Genomic DNA, 26,318 nt, shown 5'->3' with positions numbered 1-26,318 from the left:
TAATGAATAACAGTGGTTGGTCTGTACTCTGCTGTAGACTATGTGTGTTTGAGAAAATACAAAACTGAATAAACTAACCAAGTTATATAATTTAAAAAGCATTAAATGTCAAGGTTTCTTGCAAAATCTTGTGCAAAACATCCTACTTTTTCCACTTAGAACCCAAAGGAATCAATAAATTAAAAGCTGATAAAGGCCAAATAACAGTTACTGGAAGGAACTAATTTCACCCTCAACATAAAAATAAACATGAATAGTTCAAAAAAAGAATCAGGAAACAGCTCGGTGCACCTGACTGGATATCTTGATTAACTAGCAGCACGGAAACATCCCATGACAATTAAACCCTCTTTAACTGTTTCCAAGATTCTTGAAGGCTTTTAAATCTGAGACTATTTTTCTCCTAAGGAACAGCAGACGCCCCACAAACAGGCCATTGCCAACAGGGCCCAGCAAACTGCTTTGATGATGATGATGATGCAAGAGAGGGAGCAGGAGGGGCGTACAGCAGGGGTAAATTACCTGATGGTGGGTTGGTCGAGGGCCCGTAGCAAACTGGTGGGGGAGGGAGGAGAGGTCCAGCAAGGAGATTGAAGCAGTGATGGCAAAGCGGGGAGAAGAGAGAGCATAAGAGAGACACAGATACAGTATAAGATGAGCAATGGAAGCCGACGCTTGGAAGTACAACACAAAACCACAGAGCTACAAAGCTTTAGAGACACATGGCACATGATTCAACACTAGTTCTCAGTCACAGCATGCATTTGCAAATAATAGCTTGCAATTGTTACTTGTAACTACCACATTGAATATAACAGATTTTAAGGCCAGCGAAGACACTGTGAGTAAATGTCAAATGCAGAAAAAATAAATTTGATTGTATAAGGCATACTGCAGTGAAATAAAATGGCTTAAGTGGCAGAATTTAAAACAAGGCTTACTGGACAGTGACTTATTTCCTGTTAGCTATGCTCTTCTGATACAGAAAGACTTACAAACAAAGTAAATGAGACAATATTATACTGAAATATTTTCTTCTAGGCTTTTTGTGGTAAGATTTTTTTTTTTTAAAGATCATTCCTGCTTTAAAGGTTTTCTTTCAACTACACTGAACATTTCAGGCATATATATTTCAGTCAAAGAGAAGCAGAACCACCAGCAAAACCAAAAGACCTGCTTGGTAGTTAATATCAAGCTTAAAATGGACCTATGATGGTTTTCTGTTTTTTTCCCCCAATTCAAAAAAAGTTGGAATGATTTCTAAAATAAAAAGAAAAATTGCAGTTACTTGCAAATAGAGATTGCAATCTAGAAGTTCAGTTCCTTGGAATTGTTCATCTGCCTGCCTAACGATCCTGGTTATTTGTTCCACTGACGTCTGATGCATTTGCATTACGACGTCATGTAAACGCTCCATATTTTGGTTTGGAAAGTATCCAAGGTGGCATCAAGAGAAGCGCTCCAAAAAAAAAAAAAAAAAAAAAAGGACGTGAGGCTCACTTGCAACACAAGCAGAGCTTTGATCACAACAAAGGGGGGAAATACCTCCAACATGCTCAAACATTTGACCACAAAGCTAAATTCATATCATGTCCCATCCCGACTTGCAAACCACATAAACCTGTATTTTATTCACAATACAATACAGAAAACATATCAAATGATAAGGTGGGAAAATTTAACTTTTAACAAGCAAATTTTAGCTTATTTTGAATTTGATGGCAGCAACACGTCTCAAAAATGTTGGGATTTGTTTTTACAACCACCTGTAAACATCTGGAAACTGAGGACAGTAGTTGCTAGAGTTTTGACAGGACAATGTCACCCTACTCTACAGAGTCTAGCTGCTCAACAGTTCTGGGTCTTCTTTGTCTTATTTTTTCATTTCATGATGCTCTAAATGTTTTCAGTTATTTAAAGGTCTAGACTGCATGGAGGGCAGTTCAGCAATCAGACTCTTCTACTACAAAGCCTTGAGCATTGTCTTGCTGAAAAATGCAAGGGCTTTGCTGAAAAGGACATCATCTAGATGACAGCAGATATTTCTCTGATGCTTTTCCAAATGTGCGAGCTTCAAATTCTATAGGCACTAATGCATTCCCAAATCATCTGAGATGTAGACTTTAAAACTGAGCACTCATAACAAGCCAGATGGTCCTTCTCTTTAATCTGATGGATGTAGCGTCAATGTTTTCCAAAAAAAGATTCAAATTTTGATTTCTGATTGCAAACAGTTTTCCGCTTTAGTTCTAGCGGTTTCTTTTATGTACCACTTGCTTTTTTAGCCAAGTTATTTGAAATGTGTTGCTGCTAAAATTTGTCATCAAACTCTTAAAATCTCAGTTTAAACATTTGATATGATTTCTATTTTCTTTTGTAAATCAAATATGGGTGTTGAGATTTGCAAATCATTGTGCTCTGTTTTAAATGTAAATAAATTCCAACTTTTTTAGAATTGGAGTTTGTGTATATATTCTTACAGTGTTGGATGTTCACATTAAACATGTCATAGTTGTTAATGAGGTAAGCATATCCATAAGTAATCCCTATGAGAGAAAAACAGAACCCATATGCTTTTTAAATCTTCTGTTTGTGAGAGGCAGCCAATCAGATGAAATTTAGCTTAAAAGGAGGTTGACCTTAAAGGGAAAGGAGGTGAAATCATTCATTTCAGTCAGAACTATGGGACCCAGTACAAGTCAAGTAATCGTTTTTATGCAAAGCCATTGTAGGAAAGTCAAAGAATAAAATAAACGGAACTAGAAATGAGTGCAACAGGTCCACTTTAAGCTTCCCTTAGAAAGTGAGTAAAGCTTAGATAAAGAATTGCCACTTTGATGTAATTTACATTCCTTTATTCTGCACAAGAATTGTATTGAAAAACCTGAATTTAACATGATGACACACCTGACAACACCTGAACAGCTCTTACTTACTCTCACTAACTGCAACATCTGAATTCTGATTATTCAAAACATGATAAAAAATACTGATCCCAGGACTGATCTGAATTTTCTTTCCTGTAGCTAAAAGTTAATTTCCTACTATTTCTCACTGTCAGTAACTGTATAAAGTACTAAATGCAGATGAAAGGAGGAAAAAAAAATACACCAAAAGGGACTCATTTCCAATATGTTACCACCAACAACAAGCCCATAAATGAGGGAGACCTTATTAAATAAATATAGCCTGTATCGAGGTACCTCAGTGCCACAATCAAGCTAAGATCAATCATCAATTTACGTGGATTTTCTTCGTAAAGCTATAAAACAGAGTTCCACTAAAACACAAAACTGTTTGGGTTCTTGGAGGCAGGTGTGCTGTAAATCCAGCACCAGAGTGGCACTCACCGGGCGACTCTGTGGCTGTGCATTCATTGGCTGCGTCTGGGGAGAGTACACTAAAGGTGCGGAGCCAGCATTTTGCCCAGGGTTGTATGGAGACTGTAAAAAGAAGAAATAGAAACAGAAAAAAAGAAGGCTTAATGTATACTGAGCAAAAAATGTGCAGCAATCAGTCCCTAGTCATTTAAGAGAAAGTGCACTGCAAAGGACATAAACTATAGACAACACACTAAAACACAGCACTAAATAATTTTGGGTGTAGCTGGGAGAAAGTGTTTTCAATCAGGGTTTATGTACTGTGCAAAGATAATTGGTACCCCCAAGGACTGCAAATCCTGTGTTCCTTTATTTTTCATCTAGTGTGCAGTGGAGCTAAGCAGAGGTGGGTTTAAGCAGATCTGCGTACTCTTCTTCATCGTGCTGCTGCTGTGATGGTGATAATTTAAGTTTGTGTTGGCTGACAAAACTATTTATAGAAAGGCTGGTGAGTGACTAGAGCTGCTTTAGGGTGAGGCAGTGGGCCATTAGTTTACCACGGTAAAAAGGAAGAACTGGATTCCTTGCAAGCATTGTCACATTCTTCCAGAGAAGCTCAGTCACAGAGTCAACATGCTTTAAAGTGAAAGCAGCAAGGCAGCAGCAGTGTCACTGATGTTGTTTATGTCTTTGTGATTAATAGACTGACCTTTCACAAAGTTACCTGTATACATCTAGGTGTTTTTCAAAATGAAAAGAGGAAGCACCTGGATGCAGTACCTAACTAAAAAGCGACAAGCGTGTGAATCTTCTCATAATGCTCAACTCTGATTTATTTCTGCTTTGCCCTTGTAAATTCTGTCATAGCCTCACCCAATCTCCATCAAACGGGTTAGGATTTTACTGTAGTTACAGACAGAGAGGAAAGCGTCCTTGCTGGATTTCTACCCAATATTTATCCCATGCCTAAATCTCAAATATAAAATCGGTCACAGTATGTCTACTGTGATCATGGCATATATGGATTCATACACACATGCATATCTCGATTTAAAGGGGATTTATTTGCTTTTTGTTTTCCTTCCTGTCATACAAATAGAGTACTGACCAAAGTGTCAAACGATGCGATCCACATAAGGCACAGGTGTCGAACTCCAAGCCTCGAGGGCCGATGTCCTGCAGGTTTTAGATGTGTCCTTGATCCAACACAGCTGATTTAAATCACTAAATTACCTCCTCAACATGTTTTGAAGTTCTGCAGAGGCCTGGTAATGAACTAATCATTTGTTTCAGGTGTGTTGACCCAGGGTGAGATCTAAAACCTGCAGGACACCGGCCCTCGAGGCCTGGAGTTTGACACCCCTGACATAAGGTATGCCCTTAATCTCGCCTCACCCACCAGCTTTTTAAACCTTTTGTTTGTGTTGGGCAGCCAATTAAAATACAGTTTGCTTAAAGGGGATGGAGCTAAAACTGCTTTCAAACAAAAGGTGAATTGAGGAGCTGAACTAAGGTTCGCCATAAGATAAATCCTGTCAAATAATGCATCTACTCTACAGATAGAGCTGGAAATTAGGACAATACATCCGCTTTAACAAGCCCCCAACACCAATCAAATATTTTATAGAACTGCTTTTTATACTGCTTACTTGACCAGTGGGACAAAATGTCAAATAACTAATATTTAAGCTTCTAAACATAATTATCAGTATAAAACTGTGAATTAATCCAACATAACTTAATAATACTCTCATAATAAGGTTGAGTTTGTGTTCTAATTCTCTCACAAAATCTTACAGGTCAAGTAAACATTCTTTCTAAGTACGCATAAGCCCTATAGGAGACTGGAAAAATCAACAGGCCGGACTGTTTATCTCCCTTTTGCCAGATCCATGCTGAGGTTGCTAACTTTGGAACCCTTGTCAAGATTAAGCAGGTACTGTGTGTAGAAAACAGTGGATGGATGTTTTCCTATAGGCAGCAGTGCGCAAGACCTGCTCTCTTAGATTTTGTGGCGGTGTTCATCATGTAATCATGTGAATTTCATTAAAAGAAGACACTCATGCACACATGACTTAGCGCTGCATTAGAAATGTTGTGAAATTAGAGAAGTGACAAACATGAAAATGAAGGCTGACGTAAGAAAGGAGAACAAAAGAACAAAGGGTAGTGTGTAGGCAACATGACCAAAACTAATACAGGGTGTCTACAGGTATAAAAAAAATAAATAAATACAATTTAACACACATCAAATGTGGAAATATAGTTGTTCTATGTGGACACACTGAACCCGTTTCACAATAAACATGAAAATGCAGAGAGGATGACGGCGGTCACAGTGACAAACTCACCCCTCCGCCTGCCTCCCAGCCCTTAGGGTAGCGATATGGGGAAGCTGTGGGTACTGATACCTGAGAGAGCGCCGGGGAATGGGCATGACCAGGCGGGGTGCCCGGCAAATTAGTGTGTCCCTTTGTGATGTCGTGAGCAGGGTAAGAAGGACCATGCCTGGACACCTGTATGAAATGAAGCAGTAAAATTAAAGATTTAAACAAAATGATATATTATGCCAGGCTGGTGCAGAGGAGGAACAGCAGTGGCGGGGCTCCACAGGTCATTAGTCCTCCCTCCTGCTGAGGGATGTAAATTAAGCGCTCAAGCAGCAGGATTAGCCCCTGTATTTATGCAGAGGTGAAGACCTTCAAACATGCATGGCTGCTGAAGGCTGCTGCACTTTGCTAAAAACTCGACTGCGGCCTCTTCTGTAGCCTGCTGTGCAAGTATGTCTGGGCCTCATATGGCAAAACTGGGTCAAATAATCTGTGATAGATAGAGAATATTCTGTGCAACAGATAGAAGTGAGTCATGTCAAACAGGCTTGAGCCACAGGGAAGGGTTCAGGGTGGGTACCGGCGGTGAGCAGTATCAGACAAAGCTGAGATTTTTTATTCAGCTCTCTGTGGTGTGGCAGGATGGGCCTTGGCAGCTTTAGCTATGGGCTGGCCCCACTGCAGGTGCTGCTTGTTGCTGCAGCAGGCCTGAAAACACCAGGGAATGAGACAGGATACTGCAGGAAGAAATCAGTAAGCAGACAAGGAGGGGAAATGGAAAGCTAGGCAAGCCTCCCTCTTCTCTTTTTTTCTCCTCTAACAAGGGCTGCTTTTCTATGTTGAGAGATTTAAAAACTCTGCTACTAAAATTACAAACTCTCAACTTCAAATGTTTGTAACCTTTATAGCCAATACTCTGCACAGTCTCTATAGTATCTCTGCATCTCCACTGTGTGGCCCACTTCCCTCAGATGACCTGGGATAAAGCAACTAATCTAGCTGCTGTTACCAGGGGAGGAGCCTGCATTGCTTCAGGCAAGTGACTGACTCTGAGGACATACAGTGTGATGGGATGGGGGAGGGGAGGTAAGCAACTGTATGGGGGCTGTACATGAGGGGGAAGAGAAGAAAGAGCGGCTGAGTAAACCCCACTATCACCATACAGAGCAACAGCTTCATGCAACGAGTGCCGTTTATTTCCACCAGTGTCATCATTGTTGCAGTTTTAACCCCCCCAAAAACTTTGAGAGCTTGAAAAATCTCATAAAGCCTCCAATGTTTTCAGTGTTGTCAGGTTGCAAAGAATAAACAAAGCTCACAGCTGAACAGCCCATCTCCAAGCACACAGCATTTCCTCGTCTAATGTGCAGCTGCTTACTGTACCTTCCACAATTCAGAAATGTTATCAGGGCAGGAAACATCTTCAGTGTGGTGTCAGAAAAAAAGGTCAATTCTAGCGTACTGTTAAATGCCAGACCCTGTAAAAATAGACACATTTTCCCCTAATAAATCAAAAGGTTAAAAAACAACAACCCTTTTTTGTTATCTACCCTGTTTATGTGCCCTCCTTTCATTAAATATCCGTTAACATCTATTTGAGGGTGCTGCGATTAATCAAATTTGATTTTCAGCGATCATTTCGGCTTTCAAAGTTTATGAAAACAAGATTGAGATGAAAGAATAATCGAGCCACATTTGTTTTTTACAGTGATTCTCTAATTGATGACACACTGTCTTGAGTTTTAAATTCAACGCATGTACCATTACACTTAGCTGCCCCACCCAAAAAATCCTAAATTCACTCCCTGCCCGGCTGTGCCAAAGTTTGGTTCAGATCACTTTTTATTGATCCATTTTCTGTTGAATTATATTTACAGTTCAAGAAAATCCAATGTTAAAAACTGCATGAGTGCATGATGTAAAAATCAATGATAAACTGAGTCTATGTGAGACATCAATATTTAGCTGAATTAATTACAGGGGGGGGAAAGCATCACGTTTTATAATGGCTACTATCTTTATATAAATTGTTAAATCAATATCAGGCTGATTAATTGGTTTTGACATAACAGTCATGTGACTAGATCATGCGACAACATAGAAAAACATTCAAAACCCTGCAGCCTGCAACAAGCGAACACTGCTGATTTTTATACATTAGTTCTTTGTCTATTTTCAGCCTAGCACTTGCTCCTGGATCTGCAGTATTTTTCAAGCATTTTCCAAAAAAAAGAAGAAAAAAAAAGGAAAAAGAAAATTTTATTCTGTTTATTCACAAGGTGTTGCACAACAGGCACAGGTGGTTTGGTTTTGCCTTGAATAGTTCAGAAAGCGCTCAAACAAATCTAATCGCTGCTCGCCACATATTGATTATATTTCTAGTAGAATCGAGCAGGGCTAGCAAAAATGCTTTTTGCTGATATTTGTGGTCACGCTAATCTTCCTGGGTTTGCTCTGTTTCACTGAGTACGTGGGCGAGGGGGGCAAGAGGTGAGCGGACAGGTGAAAGTAAAATAAAATTGTACTGTAAGTACAATAAAGGTTGTTGACAGCAGGGCAGGTAGTCCTGGTCAGAGCACTGGCAACTCTGCTGCTCATAATGATATAATACACCTCCATCAAGTGCAAGAGGCCAAGTTTTGACCCAGTCCTCCATCTGGCTCAGCAAGAGCAATACTGGTAATGTTAAGCGCACAAGTGCACGCCATACAATCTTGTGGCATTCAGACTGTGATCATGTTCTTCTTTCATGTTTATAGAACAACCAAATTAAAAGAGAACTCAAAGAAAGAGCTTCAAAATCTGAAATCTGTGAAACAAATTATTATTTTCTTTTTCTGTGAAAGAACCGACAGATCAAATATCTTGATATGAATGAAAGTTAGATTCCTCCACATTCTCCAGTAATCTACCCACAGAAGTGACTTTTAAGAACTTTTTAATACACAATGCTAGATGCAAGATAATATGATATTTTTTTTAAATCTCAGACACCTAATGCATCAACTCTATCACTGATGTTGGTGTATTTTGGTGACTTGTGTTTCTGTTTAACATTTTACAAAAATTAAGCTGAAAACAGAAACACAATGAAAAACAAAAAGGGAGACTTGGAAAATCATCATTCTTATCTAAGCTGAAAACCAAAAAAAACTATTCCTATTCTGTTCATTCACAAGGTGTGTCACAATAGGCACAGTTTCTGTTCTTTCTGCTAACTGCTCGCCTCATTAAGATTGCTACGCTGGGCTTATTTTGTCTTTAGAGAGGCACAGTAGGTGTGGCTGGTCACCGACTACCAGGCAATACGCAGCCTCTAAAGTTCAGGCAAATCTAATTGTCTACCAAATCCTCCTAACTCATATGTTTATGCTCCAGGCATGTGACAACAGAAACGCACTACAAATTATGTAAATATTATCATGACAAAGATATGATGAAGAAAATGTTAATTAATTCCTGAAGGAGTCAGTAAATGGCAGAGGTACCCTGAGGGAACCAATCTGCAGATCAGGCCTGCTGAGATCTGATCACAAAAGAATTTCCTTACACGTATGTGCTCTTTTAAATTACAAGCACACATGCATGTTTGCACAGTTTGTATTATTATTGCCCAGTTTCATACAATCCTAATGTCAAACACTGGACTGACAGCAAACAGGATCTCCACCATTATAGTCTTTGGCACTCTTAACATCGAAACGAGTAAAAAAGATTTCTGGTTAGAAAGTGTTTACAGTCACCATGCTGACGAAATTGCTGCTGCGTTTCAGCATAAAGCCTTCTCTTTGTTATTGCTACAAATAATGTTGTGCGATGTTGTAGCACCATCATTATAAAATGACAAACTGACAGGTAAATTAACCTACTGAACAGCTTTGGGTAACAACAAGCCAATCTACTCAATTTAACTTTAAATTGTTTACTGTGCCACATAAAGCTGGGAGATAAATAGTATGAGGATGCTAACAGCAAAAGGCAGCAGTGTGGAGGTTCTTCACGCCTGCAGCAGCAACAGATTTTCTTCATGTGTTTACAAAACTTTTCCACTTTTGTACTTAACTGCAAACTGAGGCCGTGTAAGTGGACATGACTGCAAAGCTCACACAACAAGGAGAGGAATGCTATCTCTGTCTGTCTTTCTGACTCTCATTCATGTTATGTCCATTTTGGAACGTTTTTAGTATGACATGTTCTTGTCAGTTCGACAGGAATTCAGCTCCATTCTGCACTCAAAGTGAAACAGAGTGACATCAGGAAGAGGAAAAACGAGTACAACTGTAAGACAGGAGTATGAAGCAGCCTACTGCTCTTACACCGAGCTGAAAAAACGCCAACTAGTACAAGTAACTTGAATAATGCGGTACTGGGCTGTGAATAACTCTGGTATTGAGCTGAGGCCATGATAACAACATTGTACAGCAACTGGAAAATTCTGGATCTGTCCATCCTTAATTTTAAGTATCTTTTTTCCCCCTTTTTTTGCTACCGCACATATTAAATACTTTCACTTTAATTTCACAGGCAAAGAGGAGTGCCGAGTCAGCAGGAAGTCTTTCTCTTCCTGTAATACATACCTGGAACATTTTACTAGTTTTCGGGGTTAACTGTAAAGCTTCAGATTTAAACTCCCAACAACCCATACCAATGTTGGTGTGTAAACCTAGGAAAACAGCATTTTGGTAAAAACACACAGAGGGGCCAGGAGGTCAGCCATCAGTTTGCTTCTTCTAGCTCACTGGTTAAAGGCACCAAAATTTGGCAATAAATACCAAATACAGAATATTTTTTATGAAAACATACTGACATCAGCAGAATGGAATGATTATTTTCTCTTATCAACTATGATACATAATGGTATTTTCAGCTGTTCCTTTATTTCCCCAAGCGGTCACAATAGCAGAGGCATCCACATGTTAATTTGACACAATCCTAGTAGTATAGCAGCTTGTGAGCTTTGAGGCCGGGTTTTGCGTCTCCTCCATGTGTTAACCACTACACCACAAAATTACAATGACATAATACATAACAAATAGAATGACATAATTCCATATTACAAAAAAATTATTATATGTTTTCAGGTTTTACCTTCATGAATGAATGGTTGTACACAACCGCATTAAATTCAGTAACCAAATTAAAATAAGCAATAATTTGTGTGACTTATGTGACCATAATAAAAGTGTGTGCAAAAGCATAAAGTCAGTACAACAAATCAGAGTCTTCAGTGTGTGTTTTTACTTAAAGTGTAACCTTCCTGCATATGCACTGCAGCATACAGTATATACAGGTGGATATGAATGTAACAGTGTCTGAAAAGAGGGGCTGCATGCAGTGACTCACGCTGTAGACTGCAGCGACTCCAGGCTGTGTAGGGAAGATTCGTTCGTCCAGTGATGGCTGAACCCGTGGGATTCTGGAAAGAGGATGTTAAGGGAAGTTCTTCAAGCAACAGGAGATAAAAACTGGCATCCTGCTAGGTCACAGACAAGTAAGATTCCTGTCATATTTTAGAAGATGTGTTGCTGAGTCTAAATATGGCTGATTAAAGCATGCAAAGAGAACTGATCTGTTATGTTTAAGAGTTAAAAAAACAACAAAAAAACCACAAATCCACTGAAAAATGTTCTGCAGTTTAATTTAATTAAATACATTCAGATCATCAGAGGGCTTCCCTCAGACCCCATGTCCTGTAGCTCAATTTCAAGGATCCCCCCCCCCCCCTCCAACCATACAAACCCCGCCTAAAATGCCCCATCTCTGAGAGTACACTATGTACCTTCACCATTTTGCAAGAGTTAAAGGGAAAATCTGAAATGGATTTCTGTGCTACTTCAGGCTGGGGGGCAGCTGGAGCACAAGAGTGAGGACTGAAACAACTATTTGGCAGCACAGCGCAAAATACATTTAATATTAATTCCCTTCACCTTCAGCTGTGTGAAGAATAAGAGGTTAAACAAAAACTACAACATAGCACAAAAGAAAATCTATAACACTCGAGGGTTTAATAATTGTTTGCAGTGAAACCAGAGTATTTGATCACTTTCTTTAAAGCTTAAGAAAGATATAATAAATGAAGACATCACTGAGATGTTAGAAGAGATAAAAGGGGGAATGTGTAAAATCCATACAGAAAAGGGAAGGCCTGTGTTTAGTAACCTGCTCAGGCAGTTGTGTGCGACAGACAGGCTCACACACTGCTGATCACATGATTTAAGGGAAACCGAACGTCTGGCTTTCTTCCTTTCACCCAAATCACACCTCCCTTTGCCCTAAACTCCCTTCCTTAGTCCTGCTCTTGCCTGCAGGGCCCGTCATCTCTCTGGGACCCCTGCCAGCACTGCTACTCGTAACGAGATAAGACAGAGTGAAAAAGAATTATTTAAAGAGAAGGCTGCGAATCAAAACACGGAAGCACAGCAGGAAGCATTATCAGTTTCATTACCGAGGAATTTGGAGAAGGAAGACAAAAAAAAAAAAAAAGAAGAAAAAAAAAAAATCCCACACTACACACATACAAAGATGTTAGGAGTAATTAGAAGCTCAGTCCTATCACAATGATTTGACAGTCTATGTGAGGAAGAGTACAAAAACTACGTGGAAGATGGCATTTACAGTTTTCACCTTCTTTTTATTGGTGCTTTGAGAGCCAGACAGCAAACATTTCCCACATGACAGGTTTCTTCAATGATTTGCAGACTACACATGATAACTAGAAAAGCAACATCCAAGAAATGCAGCATTCGAAAGTAGGCGAAAAATATGAACTATACACAGAAAATGAAACAAAGTACTTTTAAGCAAATATGTCACGCTTCTCCCGTGAGCATCTCTTCGTTTTATACCACCATACTCAGAAACTGAATCTTTTGTCCTTACATTTTTAATGATATTACTCAGTGTTCTAGGAAATGTGACTAACATCAATATTTTCTAAGTTGCAATAGTAAAAAATTAGTTCAAAGTTACTCTTTTTTAACCTCCCTTTGTGTTGAGATTTTAAACTTAGAAGTGTCTTTACATCACACCCATACAGTTCATGAATATAGGCTGGTAACCAAGCTTCCTAGTGTTAACTACTCCAACAAACACTTTTTTTGTTGGCATTTGTGTCAGTCTATGACTGACACAAATGCCATTTCTAAATCTTCAATCAACTGCATCTAAAGGATGTCGCTATTACAGCCAGAAGGAAATTTGAAAACAGTGACGCCACATTTCTTACAACATTGTTTGCTTTCAGATTCAAGATTTCTGTCAGTGCAACTGTATGATTTTCCAAGTCTGACCACAATGTAGAAAAGATTATGTGTGACTCAGGTGTGCAAAGGTTTGACGTTATTAATTCATCTGCCAGTATTGCCATGCCAGCAGTGATAAAAGGAGTTGATGAGGTTGGAAACCATCAAGCCTGAGAGACAATTTGGAAGCAGCTTTTAATTCCAAACCCTTCTAAGGAGGGACAAAAAGACAACTGGGGAAGACGAGGCAGATACACCTGGTAAGAAAGAAAAAAAAAACTAACCAAAAACTGGCAGGTCTAAGCTTTCGACCACAGTCGCCAAATTCTAAGAATGAGTCACTATTTAAACGGCTCAAAGGCAGCACGCAGATTTCTGTTGTCTGAGAAGGAAATCACCTGCAGCCAGTCAGTCCAAGATATACCTTTCTGTAACATGCTTTGTGCCACACAAGTTTTTATGAAATATATACTTTGGTCTTTTAATTCTGCTACTCTTAACCCTGTTACATGTTTGCTTCATAATAAGTTTAAAGTAAGTTTTCCATGGTATATTTCATTCTGCTTTTATTTTATACATTTTCTTTTAAGATAATATGCAAATTAAAAACATTTAATTGCTTTCTGCAAAGCTCTTCTTTCTGTGAAAGGCAACACATAAATAAATGCTGTTTTCCTGCTGCTGGGAAAACATTAGTCATTTCTTAAGCTTGATCACTTTTTAATTGTTATGTTTTGAGTAAATTTGAGCGTTTGATTATTATACTCCATTACACTTATTTAATCAGAGAACTGGCCAAGTTTTTGGTTTTGCCAAATTCTATATCTGTAAATTGTAAATGGCCTGTATTTGTATAGCGCTTTACTTAGTCCCTATGGACTTTACACTACATTCAGTCATCCACCCATTCACACACATTCACACACTGGTGATGGCAAGCTACATTGTAGCCACAGCCGCCCTGGGGCGTACTGACAGAGGCGAGGCTGCCGGACACTGGCGCCACCGGGCCCTCTGACCACCACCAGTAGGCAACGGGTGAAGTGTCTTGCCCAAGGACACAATGACCGAGACTGTCAGAGCCGGGGCTCGACCCGGCAACCTTCCGATTACAAGACGAACTGCCAACTCTTGAGCTGCCCTCCAACTAGATCTGCAACTAGAAATGATGGTGGTTTCACACATTCTTAGTTTTCCTTCCATATTAAAAGTTCTTGCGGTTTATTTTAAGTTTATTGAGTCTGTAGAAGAAAATTAATACTGCAGTGGTATATCAAGGTGATCGTGCATCATTCATGTCAAGCTCTCCATGCGGGTGGTCGAGCAACCAGATGGATGCAGACACTTTGCAATCATGCTCTACTGTGTGCATCAGGCATAACCATATCAGTAGATGACTGCACTAATTAGACATTAGCCTTTTTTTTTAATCTCCATTAATTGTCTGCTTTGGGAAGGAGGCCAAGCACAATGTCAATCTAAAGGCTTACAGTTCAAAAATGAGAGTGCCAGTGCTGCTGAAATATAACCTATAACATCAAGCTGATCAGAAGGGGGGGGATTCACATTTGACCCATGGACAAATTCAAGAAATATTTGAGGATATATAATCACAAACCGATAACGAGATAGTAACATTTGCCGTAAAAGTTGCTCATTCTGAAAAAGGAAAAAAGAAAGTGTAGTTTCTTATATTGGGAGGTACATTTTTGGTCTAAAACAGACAGACACATCTTTCGTGTTGAGATCCCAAAGTAGCATCAAACACTACTCCCTGTCCTCGACCCCTCCAGTGACCTATAAGCTTCATTTAAGAAGGAAAAGCTGCTGCGGTCCCTGCTTCATCATTAGCTTACTGGAAAGCCACTTAAGTGCTGAATGTGCGAGAGGCAGAGAGGGGAAGACAGGAGGAGATACAGCTTTACACATAGTAAACGTCTGATCAGGAGGATGATATGGCTCAAAAAAACTAATCCTGAATAAATGAATGAATCAGAGCTATAAAGTTAACAACTTCGAGAAATCGCGACAAGTATCCAAAACAAAGAAGCAAGAGAGGGTCTAATGGAAATGAGAGTGGTGCAATGACTGATAAACATCATGGAAATTCTGCTGGGCAAAAATGTTAAATTACATGATAGTCCTACAGGCTCGTCTGAATGACGTAGACTACCTGCAAATTTCAGAGTACTTCCTGTACCTTCTCAAAGTGGACATACAGGAAGCAAGTGGAGACGACCCAGATGGTGCAGATACAAACCCTCCTCCCTGCTGGCACACTGGCCACACACACACACACACACACACACACACACACACACAGTTGGATAAAAGCGAAGCTCACAAAGCTCTCACTGCTGTTGCTGAGACTGCTCTTTCACTACAGTATGAACAATAGGTGGTAGGTTTTTGGATTCAACTGTAACAAACCATATCTTAAGCAGCTATGGTTGTGGATCTCTAAAACACAAATTGTATTTCTTTATAAAGATACAAATTTTAAATTAACGGGCAGGAAAGTTCCCACTTCTAGCCACAAACTGTGAGAAAAACAAAACAGACGGACAAAGCATAACGTGCCTGGAAAAAAGTGAAGCCAATGCAGATCTACCATTAAAACATGCATTCTTTTCCAATGGCCAGAAGCTCATCTAGTTTAAAAATAAAGTAAATAAGTCTATGAGAAAATGGCAGTTGGTTGCCTTTATTTGTGACCTCAATAAAATTTTAATTTTACCTTTGTTCTTGTCAGCTAGTTTCAAGTTTTATTCAGCAAAACATCACATTTATGTGGTAGCAGGTAGCAAGCGAGGGAGGTAATGGGCATAAAGAGAAGGTGACTGACATTCAGTAACATGCATCAGCAACTACCAAATGCACATAAGGCAAAACTTTCTTTAACTTTAAAGAGACAACTAATTGGAGGTACTGATACCACTCACTGAACCATGAGTGAATGGTATATACAATAAAGGGCGATGCTTCTTACCAAGCTTAAAATGACCACTGGTGACCAACCACCAAATGAAAAGATGTCAAATCCAAATCCAGTTTATTTATATAGCACGTTTAAAAACAAAAGGTTTGCCCAAAGTGCTGTACAGTAACACAGGGTAAAACACAAGATACAACCACTAACACTCACATAAAACATAATAAAACCCATAAAAACCATATCAACTCAAGCCAGTCTGAACGCTATCCAAAAAAGGTGTGTTTTCGAAAGCATTTTAAAAACAGGAAACGAAGATGCCCGTCTAATATTTAAAGGCAGCGTATTCCAAAGTTTTGGGGCCATAACTGAAAAGGCTCGTTCTCCTCTACGTTTAAGCCTTGATTTTGGGACAACCAACAGCAGCTGGTCAGCTGATCTGAGGGTCCGTGAAGGAATATAAGGCTGAAGTAACTTGGAAAGGTATGGGGGAGCAAGACCATTAAGGCATTTATAAACCAGTGTTAGGACTTTGAAATTAATTCTGTGATGAACAGGAAGCCAATGAAGAGAAGACAGGATAGGTGTTACATGTTCATAGCTGTGGGTACCAGTTAAGAGGCGGGCAGCAGCATTTTGAATGAGCTGAAGACGAGCAAGAGATCGTTGGCTGACTCCAAAAAACAGTGCATTACAGTAGTCAAGAAAATTACTCTGTGATTGGGCTTTTAGGTGGGACTGCCATTGACAAATGGCTATCATGAGTGTGTAGCATCTCTCAGTAGCTCTAACCATCATTTATATAAAAGCTAGATTTCTAACAGAGTGCCTATATGAGAAATAATGCCTTTCAAAGACTTACATTAGGTAAGTTACAACCAACTATGAATTTGACCAACTAAAAGCACTTAGTTCTCATGACACTTTCTGAGGACTGACGTAATGCTGGTGGAGAAAGAGTTATTTATATTTACTGACGAGTCAGTCATTACACAATGTACCTTAAAAAATGCAGTTCCTTGAATGGCCAGTTGGGGCAAAAATAAGCATGTTTACAACCTGGTATAAAAAATGGTTTTGGTCTCAAGGGTGAATTTTCATTAACTTGCTCTTAAAATTAAAGCTTTACATTATTCATTATTGGGGCTAGTGAACTCAAGGGTGAACTGCAAATATATAACAAATAATATGGCCCAAGAAATGTGTTCTCCAATTTGGGTGAGTGCCTAATTAAAATTAAAATAGCAGGTATCTATACAATACACCCACAAAATCTGTGGATTCACTTTACAAACCAAGCTCCCTAATTTTAGCTGACAACTTAGCACTACATGATAGACTGAGAATAAAAGACAGATGTGGTTTTCTTGGCATGGCATTGGTTTATGCAGTCAGCATTTTAGTGTTTAAAACTGAATGTGAACACTGAGTGATGAGACAAAGCACACTAATATGATAACAACTTGTCAATGACATAAGCAGGAGGCCTGCCTCAGCTTTAATTACTTTTTAAAACTTTTGGAGGACAACAATTGACCCCAAGAAATATATTATTTTGTATTCAATGAGCCTTACAAGCTGCAACTGAGTACATACACTTATCAGTAAAGTCTGAGGCCATCAGATCAATTGAAGCAAAGGGCAGTTTTCCCATAGGCTTCCAAAAAGGTGCTTCTTTTTGAAACCACAATAGTCACTTCCTGCTAGCCAATGAAAAAAAAAAAATACACTTCAGTTTGGCACTGGCTTCACTTTTGAGACATGGAAACTACATCCACCTTTTATATAGGTAATATGATCCTAACATAAAATCTGCAAAGGTCAAGGCTGTCATTCAAACTTTAAATAATAATTTTAAAGCTTAAGACAAGGCTGTGTTTTAAGAGGAATTTTCAACAGTACGTCTACACTGTATATAAGCGGAAAGGCAGCTCTCTAAAATGCTGCCAAGGTAAAAACTACAGCCCTTACTTACTGTTACCAAGTAACCATTTATTTGCAGCAACACTTATTTTCTGTGAAAATTGAGGAAATGCGAATTTGTTTGATGTGATGTATTTTAATTAATTTTATTGTCAGTAATGAATTTTCATAAGAATCAATGTGCAAGAAACATAGAGAAGTAACCCATAAAAACTGGATGATTTGGGCTCTCAAAACAAAAAGTGCTACCAAATAGTCCTCAAATACTCAATCTGCTTAGCAAACAACAATTTCCCAGATCTTACACGCTGAAAAAACCCTTCTCAACTTCACACAAATTAAGCAATTATTTAGCTGTAGTGCACTGAATTTGTACAATTGTAGGGCAAAGTCTAAATTATTGCACCTACACAAAAATCTAAGTTTTAATGGAAAAAGTAATAGCACTACCTGCTGACAGGAGTACATAAACAACTTCATCACTGACCTTAGAGCATCATCATGTGGGTGAGATGGCTCTCCAAGCACAGTATTATAAGAACAGCTGAAAGCAGTGTGTCCATGATAAGAAAATATCAGTTTTCCACTAATTCCAGGATGTGTCTGAAATGCTCTAGCAGAAGTAAATACAGAAACAATATACACAATGATGTGGAAATGTCACTTCAGATTGTAATGCCGGGAGAGAACTGACAGGACGTCTTCTACAACAGGCCACGCCCTCTTTGGAAAGAACGGCCCTCAATGCTGGCTCATAACAACTCAGCAGTTTATTTATAACATCCCACAGTGAGTGAGCTTATGAGAATATCTTCACATGCAGGCTGCACACACCTGTCCTGAAATACAGAACTCCTGTTCTGTGAGAACCACCAGCTGGGTACATACATTACATAGGTGCATAGCATTGAGTGTGACTGCATGCCTGGCCACATTAAAGGAGAGAGACATGCCACTCAAAGAATCCTTGGAAATTTATGGGAGGATTATGCAACAGCAAAGATGGTGACAGACATACAAATCCCAGGGGGGAAAAACCTTGTTGGGGCAAAGTCTGCAAACCCTTTCAGCAGGTTTTTATCAAATTATACTACTGATTCTCTATATAAAGAGTGGGTCACTGAAATAATCACCCTCTGCACCACTTACTGCAATAGTTGATGCAAGTCCAAGTGTGCCTTAGAATTTTACATCAACCAAACACTATTACTGCAACTGCCTAAAAACCGGTTATTGAGACATTGGTACACGTCAAAGGATCTGATCTAATACAGAGGATGTAAGCAGATCGCTTCCCAGCGCAGAACAAATCGCAGATAGCTAAACTGTAGGTACTAGGGGTGCAACGATACACAAAATTCACGGTTCGGTTCGATACTTTGGTGTCACGGTTCGATATTTTTTCGATACAAAAAAAAAAATGTTCATGCCTTTTTAATTTGTCATTTATTAAAATTATAAATATATATTTTAACACAAAAGTACAGTTTTTAAATTTAACCCTAACCCTTGTGCGTGTTGTTTTTTAGCTCGTCATATTGCAGCCACAGAAATTCTTTTGTCCATGAAACCATAAAGCTGCACTTTCTTTTTGCCTTATAGTCTGATTTGTCATAACTTCTCCGTTTTGTGGTAAGCTTTTCTTTGGCTGTCACTTCTTCACCCTGACCTGTCTTATTTGGCTCAGCAGAACTAAAATATATATCTGTCTGTGAAGGTTCTCAATCATCCAGGTCATCGTAGTGAAATATATATCCTGCCGCACTCACATAAGCTCAGCGATTCTCTGCGCGATCAACCTCTCACATGTTTAAGCTGCGGGAGATTTCACTTGTCATGTTTGCATAGTAAGCTAACAATTAATAAGACGATGTCAGAGGAATTGGTGCACAAATTATCATCACTCACAGATCAGTGCTGTCGCTCTCTATACACAGTTCGCGCGATTGCAAAGTGAAAGCAAAAAAACAAGCGCAAATTCAAACACGATTTCAATATGTCACATATTGACAGTGGCTCACCCAATGACATAATTACCCAGCTACATTTCTGAAAGAATGCAAAAGCATTGACATATATTTTTCCTTCCTACAATAGCCCGACAGGCAGGGGAGAGATAGCCCCGGGACGTCGGGCTAGCGATATTGCGAGCCCTGTATCTGATTGAGGAATCACTCATCTTTGGAAGAGAGAGTTTATTACAGAGAAATGTCTCTTTCCAAAATAAAAGCTATACTATCCGTTTCTTCTGGGCTATATTCTCAGCAGCATATTAAACATATCAGGTCTCCATAAGGAGAATCCTGTGCTAACAGCTGTCTAAATGACTCGGCTAAAGTTTGTAGCATGCATGCTTGTTTTTGTCTTTGCACTAGGATGATGTCGGTGTAAATGTGCAGTCATATTCGTTGTGTTCCCACTAGTGCTTTCAGGTTAATCTCGTTGAAATAACCTTAACGCCACAACACGGCAAATCTCCGTTAACGAGCTACCCTATACAGAGGGGCTAGACGGCCAACACGTTAACGAGCTAACTGCGCTAACACACTAGCTCCCACCCATGTAATTGAGCATTGCATGGCACATCCAACATACTGTTTTACTTTAGTCCATGACTCGCTTACCTTCAGGGTCATACGTCACATGAAAACCAAAATAATTCCAAACGCCAGATCTGAATGAGGGTGGGGAGGTCCACTTCTGTCTCGCTAGCTTGCCCTGCGCTCTTCCTTCTGACCATCCTGTCTGTGTTGAGTGCTCAGTGAATCTGCGTTCGACTACTCCGCCTAGGCTGCACTCTCGAGCCTAGGCGGAGTAGTCAAATGCAGATTCACTGAGCGCTCAACACAGACAGCATCGTCAGAAGGAAAGTTGATAAAATAAATTACAAATTTTGTATTGTTCTTTTTTTTTCTCCCCTTTGGTTTTCTTTCTTTCTCTCCCCCTCTTTCTTTCATTCTTTCCCCCTGTCCTATCCCACAGTCATGTCTGTCCCGTTTGCAACTGAAAATAAAATAAATTCATAATTATAATAAAGGTCAATCAAATGGACCAATATGATGATCCACTTAAAATAAATCCTCTTGGCATCTTTCTTGGCCTCAAGACAACAATTCTGATGGCTATAGATCCAAACGGGACACAAAAAAAAAAAAAAAAAAAATTTGAAAAAAAAAAATTTGAAAAAAATTGTATTGTTCGATACATATGCGTACCGAACCGAAAGCACTGTATCGAACGGTTCAATATCGATACGAATATCGTTGCACCCCTAGTAGGTACCATGTTAGGTCGATATGCTGCAAAGGTGTTATGAAAAGACAACATATAACAAAAAAAAAGCTAACAACACTCTAGCATATAGGCTATTTTCTGCAATTATTGACAGATGTGCACCAGGAACTTTTGCCATAAAATCTTTCAACACCACTGAGTTACTGGGCACAGAAGCACCCTCTATTTCAGCTACACTACAGGACTACCTTACACCACATACCAGTATATATTTGTTTTGACTTCTTTGAGTTGAGTTGTATTGTATTATTTTTACCTTTTTAAATGACCTCCTATAATTCTTTTTTTTTATTTACCCTGTGCTTCTTTCTTTTGTGTATTTATGAGCTTTGTAAATGTCATATTCCACTGTTCAGACTGCTGTAACATGTATTTCACATTTTTGGGATAAACAAAGTAAATCTTGTATGCAGCCTTGACGCACGCTCAATCATCTTCATGTTCAGTGTTCATCTCCTGCTGACCACTGAAATAACAGCTGATTTTAGATCCTGCTTCAAAATAACTAAGTAAATAAGTTCCCAGAGGCATATAAAGATAGCAGTCAAGTGGCTTCTACAGGAATTTTCAAGACACTTCTTTTTTTAATATTAAGGGCACAACCACTAATGATTATTTTAAAAACTATTAAAATTCTAAAGACAAAAAGGAGCAAGTCTAGAAATTGTGGAGTTAGATAGGGGAACCAACAAAAAAGATCAGGGGGCAAAAAAATAAGGAGAAACCCTCAGTTTTCTCAGCTGGCTCAGCAGTGGGGTGAGGTGAGCTGAGGGGGGATGGAAGGAAATGAGGGGGGGCTGAGGCAGGCTGGGTGACCTGGCCCTTTGTTGGCAGATGGTGGGAAGCGCCACCTTGGCCTCTCTCTCTCTGAATGCTAAGCAGCAGTGCCATTGTCTGGCAAGTGTAGCAGCAGACGCATGCGCTTGGCGTCTCTCTGGCAACCAGGAACAGACAAACTGCCCCCCCCCCCCTCCCCTCCATCACACACATGTTCCCCCACAGGAACCACAATGACACACACCAACTTTGCCAAAGAAGAAATTCCCACACACAAGGCCAGACAGAGAGTAATATGATCCCACTCTCCTGACCTTAGAGGTCACAACAGAGTGAGAGGTCAGCCTAGTGGCAACACTCAGACGGTCTGTTTACATACAGACATAAAACTCAAACGCTGTACAGTCTAGTGTATTCACAGGAATCTGTGAAGTAACAGGGAAGGCCCAGAAGAAATTGGCTTGGTTTATTTTACTGTTAACTTCACTAATTTGATGCAGATACAGTTTAATTTAGACTGCTATTTCCTCCTGATAAAATTTAATACAAAACCACTGCAGAATGCAGACTCCAAGATAACTACCGAGGTGATCACCTCTTGAACCTACACCATCAACAAATACACACCCACATTCATCGGTCAAACATCGGAACCAACATTTACTCATCTCCTTGAGTTTGTTTATCCTGCTGAATGACATCAGCCAGCATGACTTTGACACTTATATATTTCAAAAGAAATTGTATTTCCTGTCTGCAGCATATATGTAGGAAAACAACAAGAAAACAGGGCTTTGAAGTGGCAACAGGTGTAAAATCTTTTTCTGAATATACCCAAGTTGTTTTTAGAGCCCAACACTAAACTAAGTGGTTACAATAACAATAATAATAATGATAACATGTATAAAATACTACAAAAGAGTAATAAAAATCTGTACCATGTGGGACCTTCCTGCTGTGTATGATGTATTTAAAAATAGTCCATTGTCAAAGTGAATTGACAATTGCATTTCTGCTCTCTGGATAGACTAAAGTGTATTTTATGCTTCACTAAATTAAATCAAAAATAATTGAAAATATTTGTTTATCATTGGTCTGATTATTTCTCTTTTGAAGAGAGCCCACAGCGTCTTTTTTATTGCTTATGAGCTGAAAAGTTGTTAACGTGCCACACCAGGCATTTTTTTTAATCAATCAATAACAAAAGAACAAGGAATGATCAGAATTTCAGTGAAAGTAATACTCATTGTGAACCCTATCCATTTTCTGACACTGATCTGGGTTATAGGGTCACAGTATAGTAGTGTCCCTTATCAGTCACCTCTGCCAGTTCTTCCTAGGAAGACACCAAGGTAATCTCTCAAGAGTGTCCTGAGGTTGGCTCTGGGTCTCCTCCTAATATGGACAAACCCAAAACACCAAGATGCCAAGGACAGCCTCCTTGTCAGGTGCCTGAACCATCTCATTTGCCGCTCATCTATGTGAAGGGCTCTACTCTACCTTACCATGGTGCTGGGTCACGGGATATGTAGGGGAGTGCGGGTGGGGTCTCCATGCCCAAGTGGTCCCAGAAGCTTTGTTGTCATGAGTTATTTGCCCCTAGTAGGACCTCCCTAGACAAACTTATCCTAGGTGAGGGACCAGATTAAGTGTGATTCAGAAAACCCCACTAAAGAAAAGGAATTCAGTGAAGCCATTTGCCCTGCCCAGGATTCCGGGGCCCCACGCAGGAATCAGGCCTATAAGAGGACCTTTGGTGGGCCCAGCCCGAAAGAGCCACATGAACCCACCCTTCTATGAGCCTTCCATCCAGAGGAGCCACTGGGGTTCAGTGCAAAGTGGACGCCACTCAGGGAGAGGTCCTGGCAGTTTAATCTTGTTGCCATAACTAGCTACAGGGACATTATAAAATATTTTCCCTCTAAAAATCACATTAATTCAAGTCAGTTTTACCACAAGTTTAATCTCAAATAATCTCATAAAGTAACCAGCAATAGCACATCATACCAAATAAGGCAGCATGGTTAAGCTAATTTTTAATAACCATAACTTACAATTACATGCAAAAAGTGGATTCCTGTTATCTGTCTTTCTTAAACAATGTTTAAAATGGATAAGTGGAGGTGGTGTATTTTTGTACTCAGTCAGTAGGCCCTCACTATCATGCACCTGAAAGTAGGTTAAGCAAATGTAGCACCAATTACAAAGAGCTTGAGAGTCAAAAGAGGCCATGCAACAGCAGATAAAGAGAATGTTAATCTTTTCTGTTGTGTTTGGTTTACTGACAGACAAATCAAAAAAATCACAACATGCAACAAATCAAGAGGGACCTTTATACTACCACCTGCTACAACCAGCAACCTGGTGCCCCTTACAGATGTCATAAACACAGGGCGGCTCTGACTGTGGGAGGCAGGAAATCAGGTTGAGCCATCACACCCCAAAGCCACAGCAGAAGCTGTCAGATCACAAAACAGATACATCTCTCTGCCACCGGCAGCCAGGAGACATCAACTTAATCCTCTCTCACACACACTACTGACACCATGCTGTAAATAAAACACAAGCTGACATAACCACTATGACTTCACCAAATTGAGGGTAGAGATTAAAACTGGGCCATCCCCTAGTACACCCAAAGGAGAGTAAGAGCACAAGGCCGTAATAATTATTATTATAAACTTTTTATATATAATTACACAGTGCCTGCTAAATATTTGGAGACAGATTCTAAGGAGAACAAACAGAAATGGTTGTGAAGGAATTTTAAAGAGATTTCTCAGCTGACTGTAATCATACCAAACCAGACTTCATTATAAGAGTCAAGACGGTCATTAAAACAAGCGAGCATCTTTCTGACGGCTGTCACCATGACAGCTCAGCTCTGGCACTGACAGGCCTCTCCGGATGAACAAATAAACAAAACGTTAATGTAAAACTGGAAGCTGTGTCCATTTCCCACAAGCCGGGCCTAAATCTTAGGCAAGTACCATTAGCTCCGTTACATATAATAAAGCCACAGGAAGCTGCACTGCTTTGCGACGCTGCATTGACGGACTTGGGCACTTGCTAGCATTAACTAGCTGGCACCGTGCAATAACTGCACCTTGCTAGTCAACAACCAAAGCTGAACAAAGCCGGTAACCGGTGTTGAGATACGGTGATAAAGCTTTACTGTACCTAATAGTACCTCTTTATTTAACATTATCATGTACCACCACTTTTACTGGAACATGCCAGTTATATCTGATAATCAGTGGTGTGGCGTCAACTCCCCCCGTTAGCTTTGACAACCGGCTTCGGGAGCTAACGTTAGCACAGTTAGCTAGCTAATTGTCCCCTCCCCTCCCAGCTCCCTCCAAACGAAACCATCATCCCCACGTCCAACCTCTGCTATTAATCACTAATTAAACATCTTTATGTGCTACAGTCACAGGGGAAAATTATGCATGAAAACACAAGTAATTTCTGCGTTACCCACGTCAAAGGATACTGGGGTGGCTGAACAGCGCCGGGCTGAGGAGCAGTTGGGGCTCCCGGCGGCAGAGACACGGAGGTCAGGGTAGCCCGCAGTTGGCTCGACGGAGAGGGGCCACTTCCAGGTCCGCTAACTGCGACAGCGGCGGGTTTGGGGACCACTTTCGGTGGCAAACTCATCGCAAAAAAATCAATAACAAATAAAAACAATATCTTAATAAATACTGATGCAAACAGCGCCTAGCCTGCATACATAGAGCAAGCGTTGCGGATTCTTGAAGCAGGCCCCAAAATCCCTTTAACGAATTGGGATAACGAAGCTCGAATAGCAACACAAACGTCTTTTTTCATGGAAAGTCGCTGTTAGGATCAGCGGTGCTATTCATGGGGACGGTGGGAGGTTTAGCCTCCCTCACCCGTCCGGAACCTCTGCGGATCCGGCTCGGTTCGTTTCTGTTTAAAAAAAAAAAACAATCGCCGCGATCTTCAACCTCCCTCGGCGATCTACCTTTTCTTCTCGGCAAGTGTGTTTTCTATCATTTTTTTCGCACATAGATGAGAGACTTCGCCAACATGGCGTTGCGGCCGCTTCCAGCAGTCCGGGCAGGACAGATGATTCGGCAATCCTCGGCCAGTTACGGAATCGCTCGGGTAATCAACTAACCTTCAACCAAAACACGAAAACGGCGTGGCTGACGCTCCCCAAATGTGTTCCAAATCAGTTTTTCACTATTTTAAAATCCAGTTTGAAATTAGAATTAATAACGGTCGCATCACGACTGTAACTGCTAACTGTAACAAACCCGGCTCCTTTTATTACTACTAAAATAAATTAATGAGATTGCACAGGTGTTTATAGTAAATTAGGTTTCTGTATGGACAAAAATAATCATCTTACGTATTCGGCTATTGAAGTACCAGCGCTGTGCGTTAACAATTGTGTGTTATCACTGCCATCTACCGTTCTCGCGTTTGAGTCGCAAGGCATTTCCCTTAGATCAAGGATGCCCAACTAATTTACTTC

The 26,318-nt window shown here is 39.9% G+C and overlaps 1 protein-coding gene across 8 annotated transcripts in view; it reads right to left on the bottom strand.

Moving 5' to 3' along the window:
* eif4g3a (eukaryotic translation initiation factor 4 gamma, 3a) overlaps window positions 1-25,927 on the bottom strand; it is a 72,712-nt gene extending 46,785 nt beyond the window's left edge. For 2 of the 8 annotated variants that reach the window (XM_085407265.1, XM_085407268.1), the window contains exons 1-5: window positions 25,299-25,927; window positions 10,994-11,066; window positions 5,672-5,836; window positions 3,351-3,443; window positions 523-555 (exon numbers count right to left, since the gene is read on the bottom strand). In XM_085407265.1, the coding sequence (XP_085263391.1) occupies window positions 523-555; window positions 3,351-3,443; window positions 5,672-5,836; window positions 10,994-11,066; window positions 25,299-25,474 (540 nt within the window). In that variant the 5' untranslated portion in view covers window positions 25,475-25,927. Of the gene's footprint in view, window positions 1-522; window positions 556-3,350; window positions 3,444-5,671; window positions 5,837-10,993; window positions 11,067-20,370; window positions 20,508-25,298 lie in introns of those variants that run through there. The other 6 variants (XM_085407264.1, XM_085407267.1, XM_085407270.1 and 3 more) reach the window with 5 other exon arrangements.
* Window positions 25,928-26,318: the final 391 nt, after the last annotated feature.

The sequence above is a fragment of the Rhamphochromis longiceps genome, linkage group LG5 (genome assembly GCF_057381845.1).
Source record: "Rhamphochromis longiceps isolate RC_006_pf linkage group LG5, R_longiceps_female_GT1.1, whole genome shotgun sequence".
NCBI lineage: Eukaryota > Metazoa > Chordata > Actinopteri > Cichliformes > Cichlidae > Rhamphochromis > Rhamphochromis longiceps.
The sequence above is the reverse complement of the archived record's forward strand: the minus strand, read 5'-3'. Positions and strand labels throughout refer to the sequence as shown.